Source organism: Mustela nivalis, assembly GCF_964662115.1.
Source record: "Mustela nivalis genome assembly, chromosome: 2".
In the NCBI taxonomy this organism is placed as follows: domain Eukaryota; kingdom Metazoa; phylum Chordata; class Mammalia; order Carnivora; family Mustelidae; genus Mustela; species Mustela nivalis.
Genome location: NC_139021.1, coordinates 15,051,712 through 15,069,937, shown reverse-complemented (window position 1 = coordinate 15,069,937; position 18,226 = coordinate 15,051,712). Strand labels below are relative to the sequence as shown.

Sequence of the window (18,226 nt, the reverse complement as noted above, 5' to 3'; positions counted from 1 at the left end):
GCGTTTTGTAACAACCACGCCGAGTCAATCCTGTAGGAGTTAGGTAGGCCGTCCACCTCCAGGCCTGGCCTCACCGAGTGACCCGAGAGTTTCCCCTTCTGAGCTTCTGTCCCTAAATGGATGCCTTCATGGGCTCTTCATCTTTTATCCTTGGGGGTTACAAATGCATCACTGAATCCGGAGAAACTTTATAAAACAAAACAAAATACAATATTAGCCCTAGCTTTATTCTATTATCAAAGCCTCCTGTTCTGTTCATGTATTTAATTTTTTTTTTTCTTTTGGTCTGGAGCTCTGAAATGAGAGGCCAGGGGGGGAAAATATGAGAAACATGAAATTGCCGTATATTGATTGCCTTGTAGGGGAGCAGACAAGTTTGAAATAGTACAAATGTTATTAGGATCATACATCTAGAAAATACCAGGGCTTGAAATGGTGTCATAGTCCCTGTGTTACCCAAAGTTGAAACTCTGCAGTTTTAAAGTTGAGCAAGTATAAACTCTAAAGTTCCTTTTTTTTAATGTTATGATCTCTGGACTTGATTTCATAATTTGTTTCAGTTTGACAAATCAAATAAACAAATCCGTCCTGTCCCTGTTGCTGTCAGTTCCACTTATCTCATTCGTATTACTTGGTCTCATGAAGACTGCTGGATGTGGAAAATGAGAACTAGATAATTATTCTTCAGAAATCTTAGATATCTTCCCTGATTCCTGTACCATCAACTCACAGGGACACGGTGGACTTCAGGACTTTGTCATCCTCTTTCAGTCTTTTTTCTATATATGCCATTTTTCAAAATTAATTAATCATACTACATATATAGCTTGAATCTCATCTTTTCCGCCACACCTTATAACATAAGCATTTTCCGATGGTAAAGATGGTTTTCAGTTGCTATCAGATCTTGTGAGCGCTGATGCCATAGTTCAGTTAAATTTAGTCTGTCAGATAAGGAGCTTTCCCCAGTGTGGCTCTGTTGTAAGAACTGCTGGACTTGAACATGATGGCACAGGCAGTCTGCTCTACCTGGGGGAACTCAACAAATGCAAGATAATTTTCACATATTTGGTGGCTGATCGTTATACTTTCCTACAAACGTCAATGGCTTGGGGCAGATAGAATCAGAACCAATCGAAAGGCATCATGGAGGATAACTTACTTCTTGGACTATGACCTCTGTCCTCCTGCATTTTGGTAATTTGCTTCTGCACAGATGTGGAGCAGAGACTGTAGAGTGGCATGACCTACGCAGCATCCTGTGGATCCCTTCTGGAAAATTAGTAATTAGATCAAGGACCAGCTTGTCTTATTCCACAATGATATGCCTTTAGAACAGTCTTCTTCACTGTTTTCATTTTATCAGTTTCTGTATTACAACAGTCAAAGCAGTCTTTTGTTTCAGCAACGGACCATTCACTGAACGTTTCTTAAGTTCTTGTGCCTTGCCTGGGCTCCCTGAAAATATGAAGATAAAAAAGGTAGAGTAGGAATTCAGCATGAGAGGAAGGTAGAGAAGGAAGCAACGATCACCGTGGGTACAAAGACACTCAGGAAGCTGAAGGAGGAATCACTCTGGCTTTGAACTTCACCGAGGAAATACTTGACTTGAGTTTTGAAGAGTGGTGAGAGCTTGCCCGGTCATTGAGGGGGCTAGCAGAGGTGCACAACAGCTTGGCAAGTGAGGGGAAACAGTCATCGGTTTGGGGTGTTTACGCGGGATGGGCCCGAGGTGGATAGCAGAAGGAACTGAAGATGCTCTGGGCGAGCTAATGAAGTCTTGTCCCCTTTAGGAGGCCACATATTCAGAAAGATAACTACCTAGAGTGGGGGGACTAGATCACAGAGAGGCTGAGGCAGAAAGATAAAGGAAGAACTTTCTGTGATATTCTAAATAGGAAATGCCAGGGGCTTGATTTAGGGCAGAAGCAGTGAGAACAGAGGGGAGGAGACAGAGTGAAGTTTGTTTAAAGTTTAAAGACAGAGATGGGAAAGGATGTGCAAACAAGTCACATGTACTGTCTTGGATGCCTGGATGGGTGGTATTTCCAACCATGTAAAATAAAGAATACCTCAGATGAGCCTGAAAGGGATTTCTCACCTTCTGATCTGTACTTGCTTTGTACTCTACCATGGATCTAAAGAACTAAGAGTTGTAGACCCTCCCAGTGCTGGCTAGTCAGGTTTTCCTATCCCGTGGTTTTCTAGTTAATGGCCCAAAACAAAGAAATAGAAGGTGTACATTAGATTTCCTGCTTTTGCTTGGTAACCTAGAGAAGATCATTTATAAACCATATCCTATAAGAAGCACTAAATGGAAGTACAGAGTTTGGCGAAATTTTCAATATTTATTGGCTTAAAATGGATACTGTATGACCGGATCTTGACTGATTGATTTTTGCCTCATGGGTAGAATGCACTGGGTCCTGTTATTTTAAAACCTTCGTACTTTGTGGGGTGCCTGGGTGGCTTAGTGGGCTAAGCGCTGGACTTTGGCTCTGGTCATGTTCTCAAGGTCCTGGGATCAAGCCCTGTGTCAGACTGTGTGCCCAGCGAGGAGTCTGCTTCAGGTTTTCTTCCCTTGCCTCCTTACCTGGCTCGAGTTCTCTCTCTCAAATAAAATAAAATCTTTTTTTTTAAGATTTTATTTATTTATTTGACAGATAGAGATCACAAGTAGGCAGAGAGACAGGCAGAGAGAGAGGAAGGGAAGCAGGCTCCCCACTGAGCAGAGAGCCCGACGTGGGACTCGATCCCAGGACCCTGAGATAATGACCTGAGCTGAAGGCAGTGGCCTAACCCACTGAGCCACCCAGGCGCCCTAAAATAAAATATTTAAAAAAAAATAAATCAAGCCTTTACATTTTGACATATGACATATTTTGACTGTATTTAAATAGATGGAGGCAAATTAGTACATGATGTCATGTACTGAGGAAAGGATATGTCTGAAACAAGAGTAGTTAAATTAGCAAGTACATGATAATGTGAAAGGGTCCATCTTTTTAAAATGTCAGCTCACTTGGAAGAAGAAATGATCTAAAACTGTTCGTTCGGTTTACTTTCAAGATCTTGGGAGAGTGTGTTGAAAGAGCCATGGAAGTGAAAACAGGCAACAGATTGAAGATGTCAATAGTGCTGTGTCAGCCAACCACAAGTGGGCTCATTCAGGTCTCACTCTGCCCTGAGGCATGGAAGCACTCATCCTGTTTCAAATCCTGGATTGGACAGTCATGTTGTTTCTCTTGGATTGATTCCATAGCATGTGATTTTTTATTTAATTGAGCATGTATGTTGTACACACCCACTCTACGCTAGCTCTGGAGGAATTCTGAATAATAATATTAATAATCATAACAGTATTTACTGATCACCTGCTGTTTGTCAGATACCATTCCAAGAACTTTTCATAGATCAACTCATTTAGTCCTCATATGGGTCCATGAAAGAGGTATGATGATTAGCTCTATTTGATGACTGGGGAGATTGAAGCAAAGAAAAGATAAAGTAACTTGTCCAAGAGCACCCAGCTAAAAGTGATGCAATCAGTATTCGAACCCAGGTAGGCTGTCTCCAGAGCCCACGTTCCTAATTACAATAGTTCCCACTTCTTACCTCCCAGAAGAACCTGGCTTACTCACCACTTCCTTCTGGAGGTTCATCTTCATTCTTCACCCCACCTTCAGAGAAACTCTGGGTTACTTGTGTACTTTGTTCAAAACACATGTGTGATTTCACATTTTTTATTATTATGTTTATTGTGCAAAATGTTAGTATTTGTAACTCTCTCCTACAAGACCCAGTCTTCATCCTTTTTGCATCTAGACCTGGCATTTGTGTGATGTTTGGCTGGGAGCAGATGTTCAGTCAATGCAGCTTGAGTTGAGTTGCCTTGACTTGAACACACAGTGCTTCTCCTCAAGGAGCTTTTGGTCTACCTGGGAAACAGTTTCTGTCTTCATGAAGCAACTGAATAATGAAGAAATTCAAGTTAAGAATACAGTAGAGCCAGTGTTACTGGATTTCAAAGGAGATTGGATTTCAAATGTGATGAATTGGGTTGATTGGGTTGGATTGGATAGCTTCTCCAAGTGGATGGATTCTGAGAGGAGTACAGATTACAGCTAAGAAAAGGAAGAATACTGATCAGAACGTTGGCCTGAGGAGGCTCTGAGTGAAATGCTCACACTGAAGGGGGCAGCAGGACCGCAGCAGAAATGTAGGTTGAAAGAGACTTATCAGTGACACAGATCAGAGGTGAGCTCCTCAGAGAGGCCAACCCTGTTCTCTCCCGGGAGCTTCTTTCCACAGTGTCTTGTACATGCATCATCCTCACAAAACTGCTTTGTACTGTATATGTAAGGTCCTATGTGACTGAGTTCCCTAAGGGCAAGGACCATTCTTTGCCAATACCAAGGACAGTACCTGGCACATCATAGTGGTCAAAATAATAATAGTGGCAGTAACAATTTACAATTATATAAGTATGTAACATTGATATATATATAGATAGATAGAGATATTACATAACATTTACTAGATTCTTACTATGTTCTAGCCAGTGTTCTGATTGAATTGTATTAATTCAATCTCTGTTGAATTTTACTGTGCTGGGAATGTTATGACATCTTGGAAATCTTTAATTATGTAGACCCTATCTGGACATGATCTACATCTTAATTCTGCAACAGCTGCGCGCACACACACACACACACACACACACACACGCTGCTCTTAATTCCAAGCCAGAGGGACTGGGCCTGCTGACGTACTTCCTTTTCTACTTAGAGTCTCAGTCCCAGCTCACAGGTGGGGCCACTCCTAGACCCAGCTGTAGGTTACAGGCCATGGGGCAGGAGAAACAGTCAGGAACTAACCTGGACACACACACTGTTTCAATTGGAATCAGTGTTCTTTTGCCCATTAGGGAGGCCCCCCTACAAATCCGTGTACCGGGTCAGCCCTTCCAAATATACTGTACTAGAATAGTGCGAGGAAGATAAGCTGGACAGGGCAATAAGCGTTTTGAGCAGTCAGGAGATGTTTGCAAAGTATTTTCTTCATATGCCGCTAACGTTCAAGAGAAAAGTACTTTCAGAAAAATGTTCAGGCTTAATTGAAAAAGCACACAGTAATCAACTTTTATTCCCAGCTGGCATAAGACTGTCTTACTGGTAGCCAAATTTGGGATGCCTGAAGACAGACAAATGACTAATACTCGGGCTGTGTGTGGCCAGGACCAAATGTATTTTCTGACCACAAGACCATGTCTGGACTCTCCTTTATAATTACCACACAGCCTACTATAATTGTAAAACTTATATTTACTTCCTGCCTTTGACATGTAATTCAGAGTCCAAGGCTGCACCCCAAGCTGGAGTGAAGTTGTCTCTGTTACTTGTTTAAAAGCTATAAAGTCATCCTTGTGCGAGGATGTGTGTGTGTGTGTGTGTGTGTGTGTGTGTGTGTGTGTGTATTGCCATGCCTGTAAGGACATCCTTGTGAAAAATGTGCCCACCCTTGCCTTGTCAGATGAAGCGCTTCGTCAGATGTGTAATCAGATGTTTATTGAACTGTTCCTACATGTCAAGGACAGTTAGATTCTAGGAAACACCAGTGAGCAAGACCGCAAAGTCCCTTCTTTCTGGGAAGAGAACGGGGGAGGGGCAAGGAGGAAGGGAGGGAGACAGGCAAACAGTGCTTACGAATTTGTGCCTTCGAGAGTCACAACCCAGCACCATGAGAGAGTGTGCCGAGGTGGCCTCTTTTTTAGCTTGGGACGTCAGAGAGGTAGAAATTGAGAGAAGGGCTAGATTTACTCGATTTAGACTTAGGGAATATAGTTTAGAACCAGCCAACAGAACTTGCCAGTGGTTCAGATGTAAGGAATGAAGAAAAATGAGTAATTAAGAATAATTCCAAAAGTCTTGACTTGAGCAGCTAGAAGGATGATGGCTGACTGGGGACCACCGAAGGCAGAGCCGTTTAGCTCTTCACTACCAGTCATAACTGACTGATCATGAACCCACATCTTGGGGTTCAACAGATGCCCTCACCACCCCCTAATTTTCCATCACAGGGGAATATTCATAAAATTTTGAAATTCTTTGGGCACTTGGTTACTACTTCAGGCATTACCATGGTTTCTCGTTCCTCTTCATGTTCATTTTATGACATCTGAAGAAATCATATCCGAAGTTACTAAGTCACACCCCAACACATCCCTTTGGGTACTCTGGAGACCTTGGCTCCTGTCTGCACTTCCTCCGTCCGCACATGGCTTGGGTGCCCTGGGCCCAGGCATGGACGGAAGGGGCGGATTTCAGATTTGCCCACCAGATCGCAGGTTGACCGCTGACACTTAACTTCCAACAACAGACCTGGTACATGTGCGTGGAACACAATATGACTAATTTTCATGTTTTTCACTTTATAATAAGGAAAACTTGTGCTCTCTTTAATAATGATTAAATTGACTTAATCCACTTATTTCTTTATTATAATATCTCTATTTCCTACTTTTGCCTTAAAAATATTGTGGGGCAGAAGTTTTCTGGCCTATGCAGGAGGAGTAATAATAACGGAGTTGTTCTTCAGAAGTATTTAGTGAGGATTAAAGGCCATAATGTATATAAGGTACTCGGTGCAGTGGTGGCTGTATAGCAGGCAGTAAACTTGAGGTGTTATTACTAATAAAATAATAATCTGGGGGAGGACAGTGTGGCTAGCAGAACCTACACACTCGTTTGAGTCTTCAAATTAAGCAGGACAACAAAACAGAGCCGTACACTGATTTACGAATTCCCTGCCTACCTCTGATCAAAACCTATAATGTTTTTAGATTTCAGATTTCTCAGGTGTTTGCGAGAATTAGGATAGATAACTTCAGTTTTAAAAACTCATATTTTTCTCTCCAGTCTTCCTTTACCAAGCTTATCAACAAGTCTTACCTTTGGATCAACTAAATGAGTGTGACTGATAGTTACTGCCAGATGTGACCTTCCGCCAGCACATCGGAGATCCCAACATTGATATCACTTTCTATAAATATCGATTTGGGGTGAGGAAGTGTTCTATCTCAAGAGAGGTTTAGCTGTTGAGGATCTTTCTCTTTTTAGACTCCCGTCCGTGAACTATTACTCACTGTTGGCATTCTTCCTCTGTCTTTTGTCACCTTCTTTCGTGATCACGGATGTCGATAGCCACCTACAGTTCTGAGTTCCCCACGCAGCCTTCCTTAGTGGTCGGCCTTGCATTTGAGTTGTGCTTTGCTGCTTCCTCTACCTTTTCAAATTTAAAAATAGAAAAGAAAAAACAAACCCACAGCCTTTCCCATTGGCGGAACTCTGTTATTCATCTAACAGATTTTCTGGTGAATTCCATCATATCACATATATAGTCAGAAATCAGGAAAAAGAAAATCTGCCATCAGTTCAGAAGAAGCTCTCTCTGTAAGAAGTGGACAAAGAGAGACCTTAATTGTGACTTTTAACATGCAATTAGAAGTTGGCAGTAGGTGCCCACAGGAGGCGGCTTTGGAAAGTGAATTAAAGAGGCAGAGCACTCTTAGCTCTGGTCCTTGACTTTGGTCCTTGTCCACCTTTCCTGAATCCTTGTGGACAGCCACTGGGTTGACGAAGGACTCCTCTAGGAGTCTAACGGTCACTCTGTGAATAGCAAAGACAGGTCCGGGGAAGCATGAAAACCCTTCCTAGGTCCCATCGCACGTCACAGCAAACATACCACAATATGGCAAACTCCACATTAAATATACTTTCATAGCTGACAGAATTTTTTGAAGATGTCTTTATAGTTTTTTGTTTCTTTGTTTTTTTAAAGATTTTATTTATTTATTTGAGAGAGAGCATGAGCAAGAGAGCAGAAGCAGAAGTAACAGCAGAGGCAGAGAGAGAAGCAGGCTCCCCACTGAGCAGGGAGCCCCATGTGGGACTCGATCCCAGGACCCGGGGATCATGGCCTGAGCCAAAGGGAGACGCTTAACAACTAAGCCACCTGTGCACACCCAGCCTAGACATTTGTACAGGTCCTTGAAAGGCTAAAAGCACCATCCCTGACTGGCCAATGGTTAAAGATGCCCTACCTGGGAAGTCCTATGCTCTGAATTCTCTACCTGCCTTCTTCAGAGAATGAGAGCTGCTTCGAGGGACACACTTCTCTAGGAAAACACAACAAGCTGACATACAGGGAGCAATAGTCTGTAAAACAAGGTGAAATCCCTACAAAAACAGAGTAACTAGGGGCAGAATCCCTGGAGCCAGCCATTAGTTCACTGGGTGACCTTGAACAAGTGCTCTGTGGCCCTTTTCCTGCCTCCAATGACACTTTTCTGGACAGGCACTTCATCTGGCCAAGGTCGGAGGCCCGGGCCATCAGTTCTAGGAAAAGAACGGTATGCAGGACCACCTGAACCTGAGACAGGAGTCTCCCTCCTACATTAGAAACAAAGCAGTTTTTAACGTTGATGCTATTTTGCCAGAATGAAAGGAGGAAGGGGAGCCAGAGGCAGTAAGGACAGGAGGCGCGGAAGAAGGAGGAAGGAGACACTGTCAACACTTGCATTTAAAAAACCTATTGATCTTTGAGGTCTGTACAAAATGGTGTCTTCCTTCTCCAGAAGGAAAGGCTTTCACATGATATACTCAGTGTCATTATCCCCCTCGAAAGCCATCCATCATCTTTTTGCCCTCAGTAAGGAGCAAATGTGATGAAGTGAAAAGAACGTCAATTTCAGAAACAAATAGTCTCTCCAAAGGCAGCTTTACCATGCATGTGCTTAGCAGTTCTCAAAGTGTGGGCCAGGGACCCCTAGGGTTCTCCCAGGACCTTTCCCGGTACCCACGAGGTCCTGACTATATTCCTGATAATACGAAGATGTCACTTGTCTTTTTCACTCTCTCTCTTTCCATAAGTATATTTTTCCAGAGTCTTCATGACATGACGTCGCAACAGACTGGATGCATATGCAGATATCAAAATTCCACTAAACTAGTTAAAAATTTTATTTATTTATGTATTGAGAGAGAGAGAGTGGGGGAGGGGCAGACGGAGCAGGAGAGAATCTGAAGCAGACTCCCTGCTGAATGAGGAGCCCAATGCAGGGCTCAGTCTCAGGACCCCGAGATACCACCCGAAAGCTGAAATCCAGAGTCAGACGCTCAATCCACTGAGCCACCCAGGTGCCGCTCAAAATCCAACTGTCTTCTATTAAGCCAAACAATAAAGATATTTTCAAAAATGTAAAAACAGTGCCACGCTAATTGGAGATTACTTTTAGTTTTAAAAATACCACTTATGTTGGGGCGCCTGGATGACTCAAATGGGTTGAAGCCTCTGCCTTCGGCTCAGGTCATGGGCTCAGAGTCCTGGGATCGAGCCCCACATCAGGCTCTCTGCTTCCTCCTCTCTCTCTGCCTGCCTCTCTGCCTACTTGTAATCTCTATCAAATAAATAAAATCTTTTTTAAAAAATACCACTTATGTTAATAGGTAATGGAATTTTTTTTTTTTTTAAGTTTTATTACATTAAGTAATCTCTACACCCAGTGTGGGGTTCAAACTCACAACCCTGATATCAAGAGTCACATACTCTGCTGACTAAGCCAGACAAATAACCCAGGAGTCTTTCTGGGGTTTTTTTGTGGTTTTTGTTTTTAATGAATTGATAAATGCATATTTTCAAAATCCTTAGTCTTAATGTCTTCTCTGGCAAATATTGATAACTATAATGCCAAATAAGTTTTTTAGGGTCTTCAGTAATATCAAAAAAGTATAAAAAAGTGTCCTAAAACCAAAGTTTGAGAACCCCTGAGCTAGCTAATGGTATTTACCGTTTATTGAAGGTTTTCTTGTGCCAGGGGCTTTGCAAAGCATGCTACGTTTTTATCTCCTTTAATCTTTGCAACAAAGCTATAAAGTAGAGCTTTCAACGAAGATCTTGCTAGCCCAAGGTCTCACAGCTGGAAATGAAAGAGATAACCAGGCCCTTCTGACTCCAAAGCCACATTCTTGATTACAGGACAGTACTCCCTCACAAATTAATTCTTTGAAAAAGTTATCTCACTGCTCTGATGCTGTTTCCTTATCAAAAATGGGCAGAATCCTACCTACCCTGCAGGATTCTCTTAAGAGCTGAAGAGTTAATGTGCATCCAGATGCCTAGCAAGGTTGCCTAGCACCCAACAGACTCTGAGAAACCATTAACCTCCTTCCTTCCGTCCATTCCCTCCTGTCCTTGGCGCAGTGTTAGAGCAACGTGGCTCAGCAACTTCCCTTTTTCCCTCTAGATGGTCTTCAAGCCGACAGAGAGGCCGATGGAACAGAAGGAGTTGATGAAGACATGATTGTGACCCAAAGTCAGACCAACTTCATCTGCCCCATTACTCAGGTACTCTCTCCTCCCTCCTTCCCAGAAAGACAAAGCAGTTCGCTTCGTAGAAGACTCCTGTTTGCGTTCTAACTTGATTTCACATCTAGGGTAAGGAGGGAGGAAAGGAAGGTGATGAGGTCCAGGAGGATATGGGGGAGGTTCCCCGGGCTGGCAAGATTTTTCAGTCAGCCGTGCCCTGAGGGATCCTGGAGGAAATTCCTGGCCCACGGGCCAGCTGACCTTGGTGCCACAGTCTCCCTGCGTTTTCCTCCACGGCCGTCTGCCCTAACAGTGATCCAAAGCCACGAGGCTTTGAGCCTGAACACGGGAAGCCCCCAGAGGAGGAAAAAAAACAGTTCCAAATAATCAGTGACTTGGAGAAGTTCCCGGAAGTGGATCATTCTCATTCCTGAAAGCTGAATGTGTCCTTGATTGCAGGTGGAAATGAAGAAGCCGGTGAAAAATAAAGTGTGCGGACACACCTATGAAGAGGAAGCCATTGTGCGCATGATTGAGTCCAAACACAGGCGGAAGAAAAAGGCCTGGTGAGTCGGTGCCGGAAGGGAAGGGAGCCTTCCCACCGGTGGTCAGTCAGCGGTGATGTGCCCACACTAGAGGAAAAGACACTTCCATGTCCCCCCTAAAGCCCACTCCCCTCCCTTGTAGTGTAAGCACGGAAGCTGGCTTTCTGGAGAAACAATACATGACGGAAAAGGGGCGCCTGGGTGGCTCAGTGGGTTAAGCCGCTGCCTTCGGCTCGGGTCATGATCTCAGAGTCCTGGGATCGAGTTCCGCATCGGGCTCTCTGCTCAGCAGAGAGCCTGCTTCCCTCTCTCTCTCTCTGCCTGCCTCTCCATCTACTTGTGATTTCTCTCTGTCAAATAAATAAATAAAATCTTAAAAAAAAAAAAAAAAAAAGAATAGGAATAGGGGCGCCTGGGTGGCTCAGTGGGTTCAAGCCTCTGCCTTCGGCCCAGGTCATGATCTCAGGGTCCTGGGATCGAGCCCCGCATCGGGCTCTTGCTCAGTAGGGAGCCTGCTTCCCCCTCTCTCTCTGCCTGCCTCTCTGCCTACTTGTGATCTCTCTTGTCAAATAAATAAATAAATAAAATCTTTATTTAAAAAAAAAAAGAAAGAAAGAAAGGAATGGTCGTGAAATTGTCCTATAGCCTGAGAAAAGATTAAGGGGAACTGTGATACTAAGAGATTTTTTTGTCCCCTTCTGTGTACACTTACACAAGAAGGAATGGCAAGTCTTCTTGCATCCTGCGATACAGCTAACTTGGTTAAGCCGTTCTGAGCTAAGATTTGTATCCAGGGGTCTTGATCAAGATTAAATTGTTAGGAAGACCTTTCATATCTTTAATTATCTGAGTAACTTCCTGAAAGGTTCAAGTAAATTTGTGAATCACTGCAATGAGAATTTTTTTTTAATTGGAATGTTTGGCGAATCTTCCTTTTACCTGTATTCTATATGTATTTCCACCCCCTTGCCATCCCCCCAGCCCCGCCCACACATCCCCCCCACCCCCACCCCCGGTGCACAACCTCGGAGGAGGACGGTGGCTCCCGTGGCTCCGCGCCTGTGATAACATGGAATCCTGGGTTGGCTAGCCGCACCATAATTCAGTTTGGCATTTCTTGTGCTCTTATCGCAGATTTGTTGTAGGAATGGAATTGCAGGTGTGACCAGTTCTCAATGGACTTCTGATAACAGTCACTTTGATGTGTGGCTCGCTTCTCCATCACTCAGAAATTTGCTGGTGGAGACCCAGAATTGGAATTCACCACTCCTCTTATGGGCGTGGACTTAGAGATTGGGTATTCGAGACTCAGATATCTTGATGGTCATTCAGTCAAGTCATTCACCGTATTTGTCCCAGAAAAATGCCCTCATGGCTGCAAAATTAAGAGTGTTCAAGTACATTTGTATCTGTTTTGAGTCTCTGCTTACCGTTGAGATGTTGGATTTCCCTAGTGACCCTTCCACGTTCCCTGTGAATATAATTTCCTTTGTTTCTGGACTTCTAAGCCTTCCCTTTCCACTGACTTCTTTCTGTGTTCATTCTCTGGGAAACAATCTTTTAGTTTGCAAAAATGATGACTGCTGAGAATAGATATTGCCAGATAGTTCTGTTTCACAGCTCTTGCATTCTTATTGTGATAGGCACTGAGAGCGAAGCACATTTCTCACACCAGTCCCAGGGTGGGGATGGTGACTTCACGAACAGGCTCACTCACGTGTCAGTGGGTCTTCCTAATCACGTGTTCGACGTTCTAACGTCCTTTGGCTTTTTTGAGTTGTACGTGCTAGTTGGACACACGTGAGTGACATTTGTCACTTAGAAAAGTGTCTTTTCTCTGTCATGCTTCTTTACCATGCGCATAGATTCTGCAAACTGCAGATTCTCATAACTTAATAACGATTATTAATGTTTAACATAGATAATAACGATTAAGTCCAAGTGGAAGAAGTGGAGGGGGTGGTTCAGAGAGAAGGTGGTATTTTTACTGGGCATTGAAAAAATGAGAAGAATTTGAGAGAATGATGAAGAAGAGTCCTTCTGGCCAACAGGCTCGCCCCATTCAGAGCCTGTTCTACTTGGTGGTCAGAAGGCACAGTTGTGGTTCCTGTGTGTGAGAGGGAGAGTAGAAGGAAGCTCTGCACAAGAACAGGAAGGAGAGTGCTGTAAAGACTCATTATAGAGATGTTAAATGTCATGATTTCATTAGTTTCCTCATCTATAAATTGCTGATAACGATTTCAATTGCCTCCCCGGTATGTTTGAAACTTGAATAAGATATACATGAAGTACTTTCAGGCCCCTGGCCCATGGTACGACTCAGTAAACTGTACCCCTCCCCCCACCACCGCCCTCAGTCTTGCCGCCATTATTCTGCAGGCATGAGACAACACTGCAGGGTTCTGAGGGAATAAGGTGACTCAAGCTAGAGGTTAGGAAGTTACTCTAATACAACTCAAGAGGTGGGTTAACGAGGCATGAGGTGACAATGTCAGTGAGAATGCGTTTGCAGGAGATTAAGTTACAGATGACAGGGGCCTGACTGAGGCAAGAGTCTGAGGCAGAAGGGAATGAGAACGGAGGCACAGCTGGCAGGATTTGGCAGTTGAGAGTTGAAGGGAGGAAGAAGGAGTGGAGGAGATTTCTAAACCGGGTGTCCAGAAGGGGTCATTCACCTACAGAGAGGGCAGGAATGACAGACACATTTAGGAAGGATTATGAGAGGCACAGCTGGGGTCATGCAAAGCTTGGGGTCCTTGAAGCACAACCAACTTGGAAGTGTCTGGAAGGCACAGAAAATGTGAGGTGCTGAACCCGGGAGAGAGCTCTGAGCTCAAGACATCGTGGAGAGATTATTGGTAGAGGAGTCAAACCCACTCACCTGCCCCTCAGGGGCAGCTCTGGGCAGCATGTGACAGCTGGCTGAGAGTCACCAAGGACGGGACTATGGTCTGGATCCGGGTAGCACGAGGCCTGCGGCTGACCCCACTCTGCTTACCACCCACCCTCGGGGCCCACTGTGGACCCTCGGAAAGGCACCGCACTCATTAGAGGAAAGGCAGTCAGAGGAACAAGACCCCCATGAAGCCGTCTGAGGCGCGGCATGACGAGCCAGGAAGAGACATAGGGGAGGTGGGGATGACAGGAGCAGTGGGGGCGGTGGGCACAGTCCTGGAGACAGACTGCATTTGGCGCCAGATTACACCTCAGGGCCTCTTCATCAGCTACTCCAGAGCTTCCTGACGGAGCGCAAAGCAGTGTCATTTCCCATGATGCATGTGAGCCTAAGGAGCCGTTCTAGGTCCCCTTTTTTTAAAAATGTCTGTGACACATCCAGCTTTAAAAATCTTAGTCCTTCCTCTTAGATGGTTCTAGTTAACATTTTGTCAGACTGGAGATCCAGGTACCTCGTCTGACTGGGCGCTGACTGGAATCCTCCTGGTCGTGCTTAGTCTCTGCGAGGATCTCTCTCCTCTGGTGTGAGTCAGTAGAAAACTGTGGAGACTCTCAGTCCTCACTAAATACGGTCGTTAAAACAATTTCCTGAATAACTGGGCCGTGCGTTATCTCCCTAACAGAGCTGCCTTATGATTGTCACAGTAATAAGATATTTCCAGTGTTCCACAGTCGTGTCGTTCCTTTTTTGCTGAGGAACAGGAACTGTGTGTAGCAAACAGCCCCATTGAACAGCATGTGGAGTAAAATCAAGCTGAGTCGGAACGTGTCGTTGGAGAGCCGAGCGCTAACGTCGTGCTCACTCCCGGCCCGCGGGCCGTGTCGCCTCTCAGAGCCCCCACGTCTACATCTGCAGAACAGAAATAACAGCAGCATCTCTTGGGATCTTAGGATTAAAGAAACGTGGGGAAATTCCAGCTGAGGCCTGGACCAGTGCCTTTCTTGGCAGTGGAGAAGCAAACCACTTAAGCGAAGGCTCCTTTGGAACTACAGAATGCTCAGCAAATCGCAGTAGGGTTAGAAAGGTCCAGACTGTTCGTGTTGTTGTTACTTACTTCATCGCTCAGTGACATGTTATTTTAAACATGGACAGTTACTTGGTGTGTTTAGGTGGGACAGGAATCCATCCCACTCAGACTTCCAGAGGTATCCGTAGACCTCCTCTCAGAGCTGGATTGGACCTTGGAATTCTTGCAACCCGGATCCACAAGCTCACAGGACTCCGAATCTTGTACTCAAGAGCTGAGACCGAGGCCAAGATCCCTGCAGCCTCTGGGACCCCTGAGACCCAGGCTCCCTTTGCTCAGTAGACACTTGCATGCTCGCTCGATGCTCTGATGGAATGTTCTGCCCTGTCAGTGACCCGAGTGGAGGACCCAGCCTCTCCTCCGAGGCCTGTAGGAATGACTGCTCACAGTGATGACTCGAGAGTTTAGGATCGGTACGGCCACACCTGGCTTGCTCACTGGGACGTCCTGGGATTAACGCACTAACGCTTCCACAGAGTGTTGTGAGGAGTGCCCTGATTCAGTATCGTGTCATTGTGGCCTTGTCTTATCCTCTGTAGCTTAAAAGCCTGTGTTTGTTTGTTTGAGATAGGGTGAGAGCGAGGCTCTCCCTCAGCTCCTGAATCAGCCTCTCCTCCAGGAAGTCTTCCTGAGCCATCACTCAGGCTGGGCCGAGCGCGCCTTGTCACGCTGCCGCAGCAGCTCATGCGTCCTACTCACCCGCGTCCCACCAGTGTCCCCAGTGGGGCAGCCTCCTCGCCACAGGCTCCTTGGGAGCAGAAGCTGCAGACTAGAGCGGAAACCTGAGCCAGTTCCTCAAAGCCTCGTTGCACACTGTCCTCCTTATTGCTCCCAGAGGCCCTCCGTTCAGTGTCGTCTTCGTGACAGAAGAAACTGGGGCACGGGAATGAAAGCCATTTGCCCAGCAGGTCACGGCCACGAGGCTTAAGACCACATCTCTTTCACTCTTGAGCCTGCATTTGTGTCAAGAGGCCGTCAGCTCCCTTGGGAGGCCTTTTGGGTGAATGCCTCTGTCCCCCAGAGTTGCTCCCTTAAGTGAGGTCACACTTCTTTGTTTGGGACACAGGTCACCATGGGCTCCATCCCTTTGTCCCCTGGTGAGGAACGAGCCTTCAGGCTCGGCAGCGAGTGAGTGCTTGATCCCATCAGACGTCCTCAGAGCCCTCTCACAGCCAACGGAGCGGCTGATGTCACCGGGAAGTCCTCCCCGCCTCTGTCCCCACTTCCCCCTCCACACTTATCCACAGTCTGGCTGTCGGGGCGGAAGACTTGGTTCTCGGGAGTGGGGAGGACTCCAGGCCTACCATCACAGGGCACCTTCACCAAGTGACACGTGTGACGTGAGGGTGACCCAGCATGCGGCATGCCGGGGACCTACTTTGGGTTGCGTTTCTGTGTCGCAGAAGGTGGAGTGATGGAAAATGCCCCTTTGTGAAGTCGTGAAAGTGTCCATAACCTTCTCATAATCGCAGCTGGTAACTTGTAGGGTTAGAGAAGCCGTTCGCTTTGAGCAGCCAGTGCAGGACGGGTCTCCGCACCCCCAGGCCTCCCCCAGCGCAGAGCCGGGGAGCGGACGGACGTGTACTTGGCCAGATACCTGATCCTTTTTCCCACCAGGGCCTTTTTACGATCACATTTTAAAACATGACCCTCCCCATACAGGGCACCTTTCATGGTTTTAAAAATAAATATTGTTAGCAAGCATATTATCCATAGCATTGATTAATGCCTTTCTTATAAGAGGACATGTTGGTCCAGAAAGCACAGAGAGAATGTTCTCCTTCATGTTGAACAAACGGGCTTCCTCCTGTGGACAAATCAGAGTTCCCATGGTCAGCTTTCTTCCCCTTCTGCTTTCTGTCTTTTGTCTTGTATTTGTTATTTTTTATCTTGTCTTGTAGCTGTATTTTTTTGTCTTAATATACCTGTGCTTTTCGGAGAGTTGTCTCAGATCACTGGGCCAGAGCTGTGTGTGGGCAGGAATCTAAATCTGTATTTACCAGACGGGTGCTTAGAACCCAGCACAGGGCTGGGCAAGGGCACGCACGAATGCGTGCGTGTATGCATCGCGAACGTGCAGGATACAGGGAGATCAGGCGTCTTAAAATGTGTCAGAAGAGAGATGATCAGAGATGCTAGTCCTAGGAGAGCACGAAGGGGATGACGGGTAATACTGAGCACCGCTTTGCCTGTAGCCCTAGGAAATAGGAATTCTGCCCCCACTTCAAATCTGAGGGTGTAGAGGCCCAGAAAGAGAGCTTTTGTTGCCTGTGGTCTCATCAGGAGCAAGTAGGTGTTGGCCATGTTCAGAACCAGGTCACCTTCACTCTGGAGACTGGGCACTCTACCTGACTGGCCAAGTCTACTTCCCGCTGAGAAGAAATCAGGTGACTTCCTCTGGCCTGCTGCCTTCAGAGGAGACCACATCCAAACAGAGCCGTGGCTTTAAGTATCTCCCCCCATGGGTGACTCACACACTGATTTCTTCAGCCACAGCTTTTCCCCTGAGTCTCTGCCAGCCCACGCAGTCTCTCCATAGGAGGACTGGTGGGCATTTCGGAGGGAACGTAGACCAACCGGGACTCCTGACTCCATCCCCAGCCTGGTTCGCCTGTTGCTCCCCGTAGAGGTAAAGGGTACCCCCAATTAGCCCGTCGGCCGGGGGCCTGCTCTGATGAAGCCCAGCCCTTCTCTTGCCTTACACTGTGCCTCTGACCCCACAGCAAGTCCTAGAGGTTCTGTTTCCGCTTCCTCCCTGATGACCACCGCCTCCAGCCTCCGCCATGCAACCCTCTGCCCCAGACCGTGGCGAGGCTCTCCTACTCTGCCTGCCTCTGCATCAGCAGCCAGAGCCGGGGTTTCTAAACATAAACCACATCACGTCCCTACCCTATCTCAAACCCTCCAGGGTGTCCTCTTCATATTTAAAATATAATCCAGGGGCGCCTGGCTGGTTTCGATGGAGGAGCATGCGACTCCCGGTCTCAGAGTTGTGAGTTCAAGCCCCACGTCAGGTGTAGAGATGACTTAAATAAATAAACTTTAAAGAAAAAAAAGTTTTTTTTTAATAATGAAATCCAAAGCCCCTGTGACCCTCTGACCTCCTCTTCGAATGCCCCCCCCCCTCTCTCTTCCCGGGCATCTCAGCCACAATGACCTTGTTTTTTACACAGGCCACCAAGCCTCTGCGTTCTCAGCTGCTGCCTCTGCCAGGGTCACATGCAGCACTTGTTCTAGATCAGCTCTCCTCAGCAAGACTTGCCCTGACTCCAGCTAGAGAAGCCTCACCCCACTCTCTCCCTTGACCCTGCTTCCTTGCCTTTGTAGCACTTC

The 18,226-nt window shown here is 46.1% G+C and overlaps 1 protein-coding gene across 1 annotated transcript in view; it reads left to right on the top strand.

Moving 5' to 3' along the window:
- Window positions 1-18,226, top strand: part of NSMCE2 (NSE2 (MMS21) homolog, SMC5-SMC6 complex SUMO ligase) — a 214,032-nt gene that overhangs the window by 195,162 nt on the left and 644 nt on the right. Inside the window, 2 exon segments of the mRNA XM_082719719.1 lie at window positions 10,304-10,404; window positions 10,825-10,931. Of these exon segments, the coding sequence (XP_082575845.1) occupies window positions 10,304-10,404; window positions 10,825-10,931 (208 nt within the window).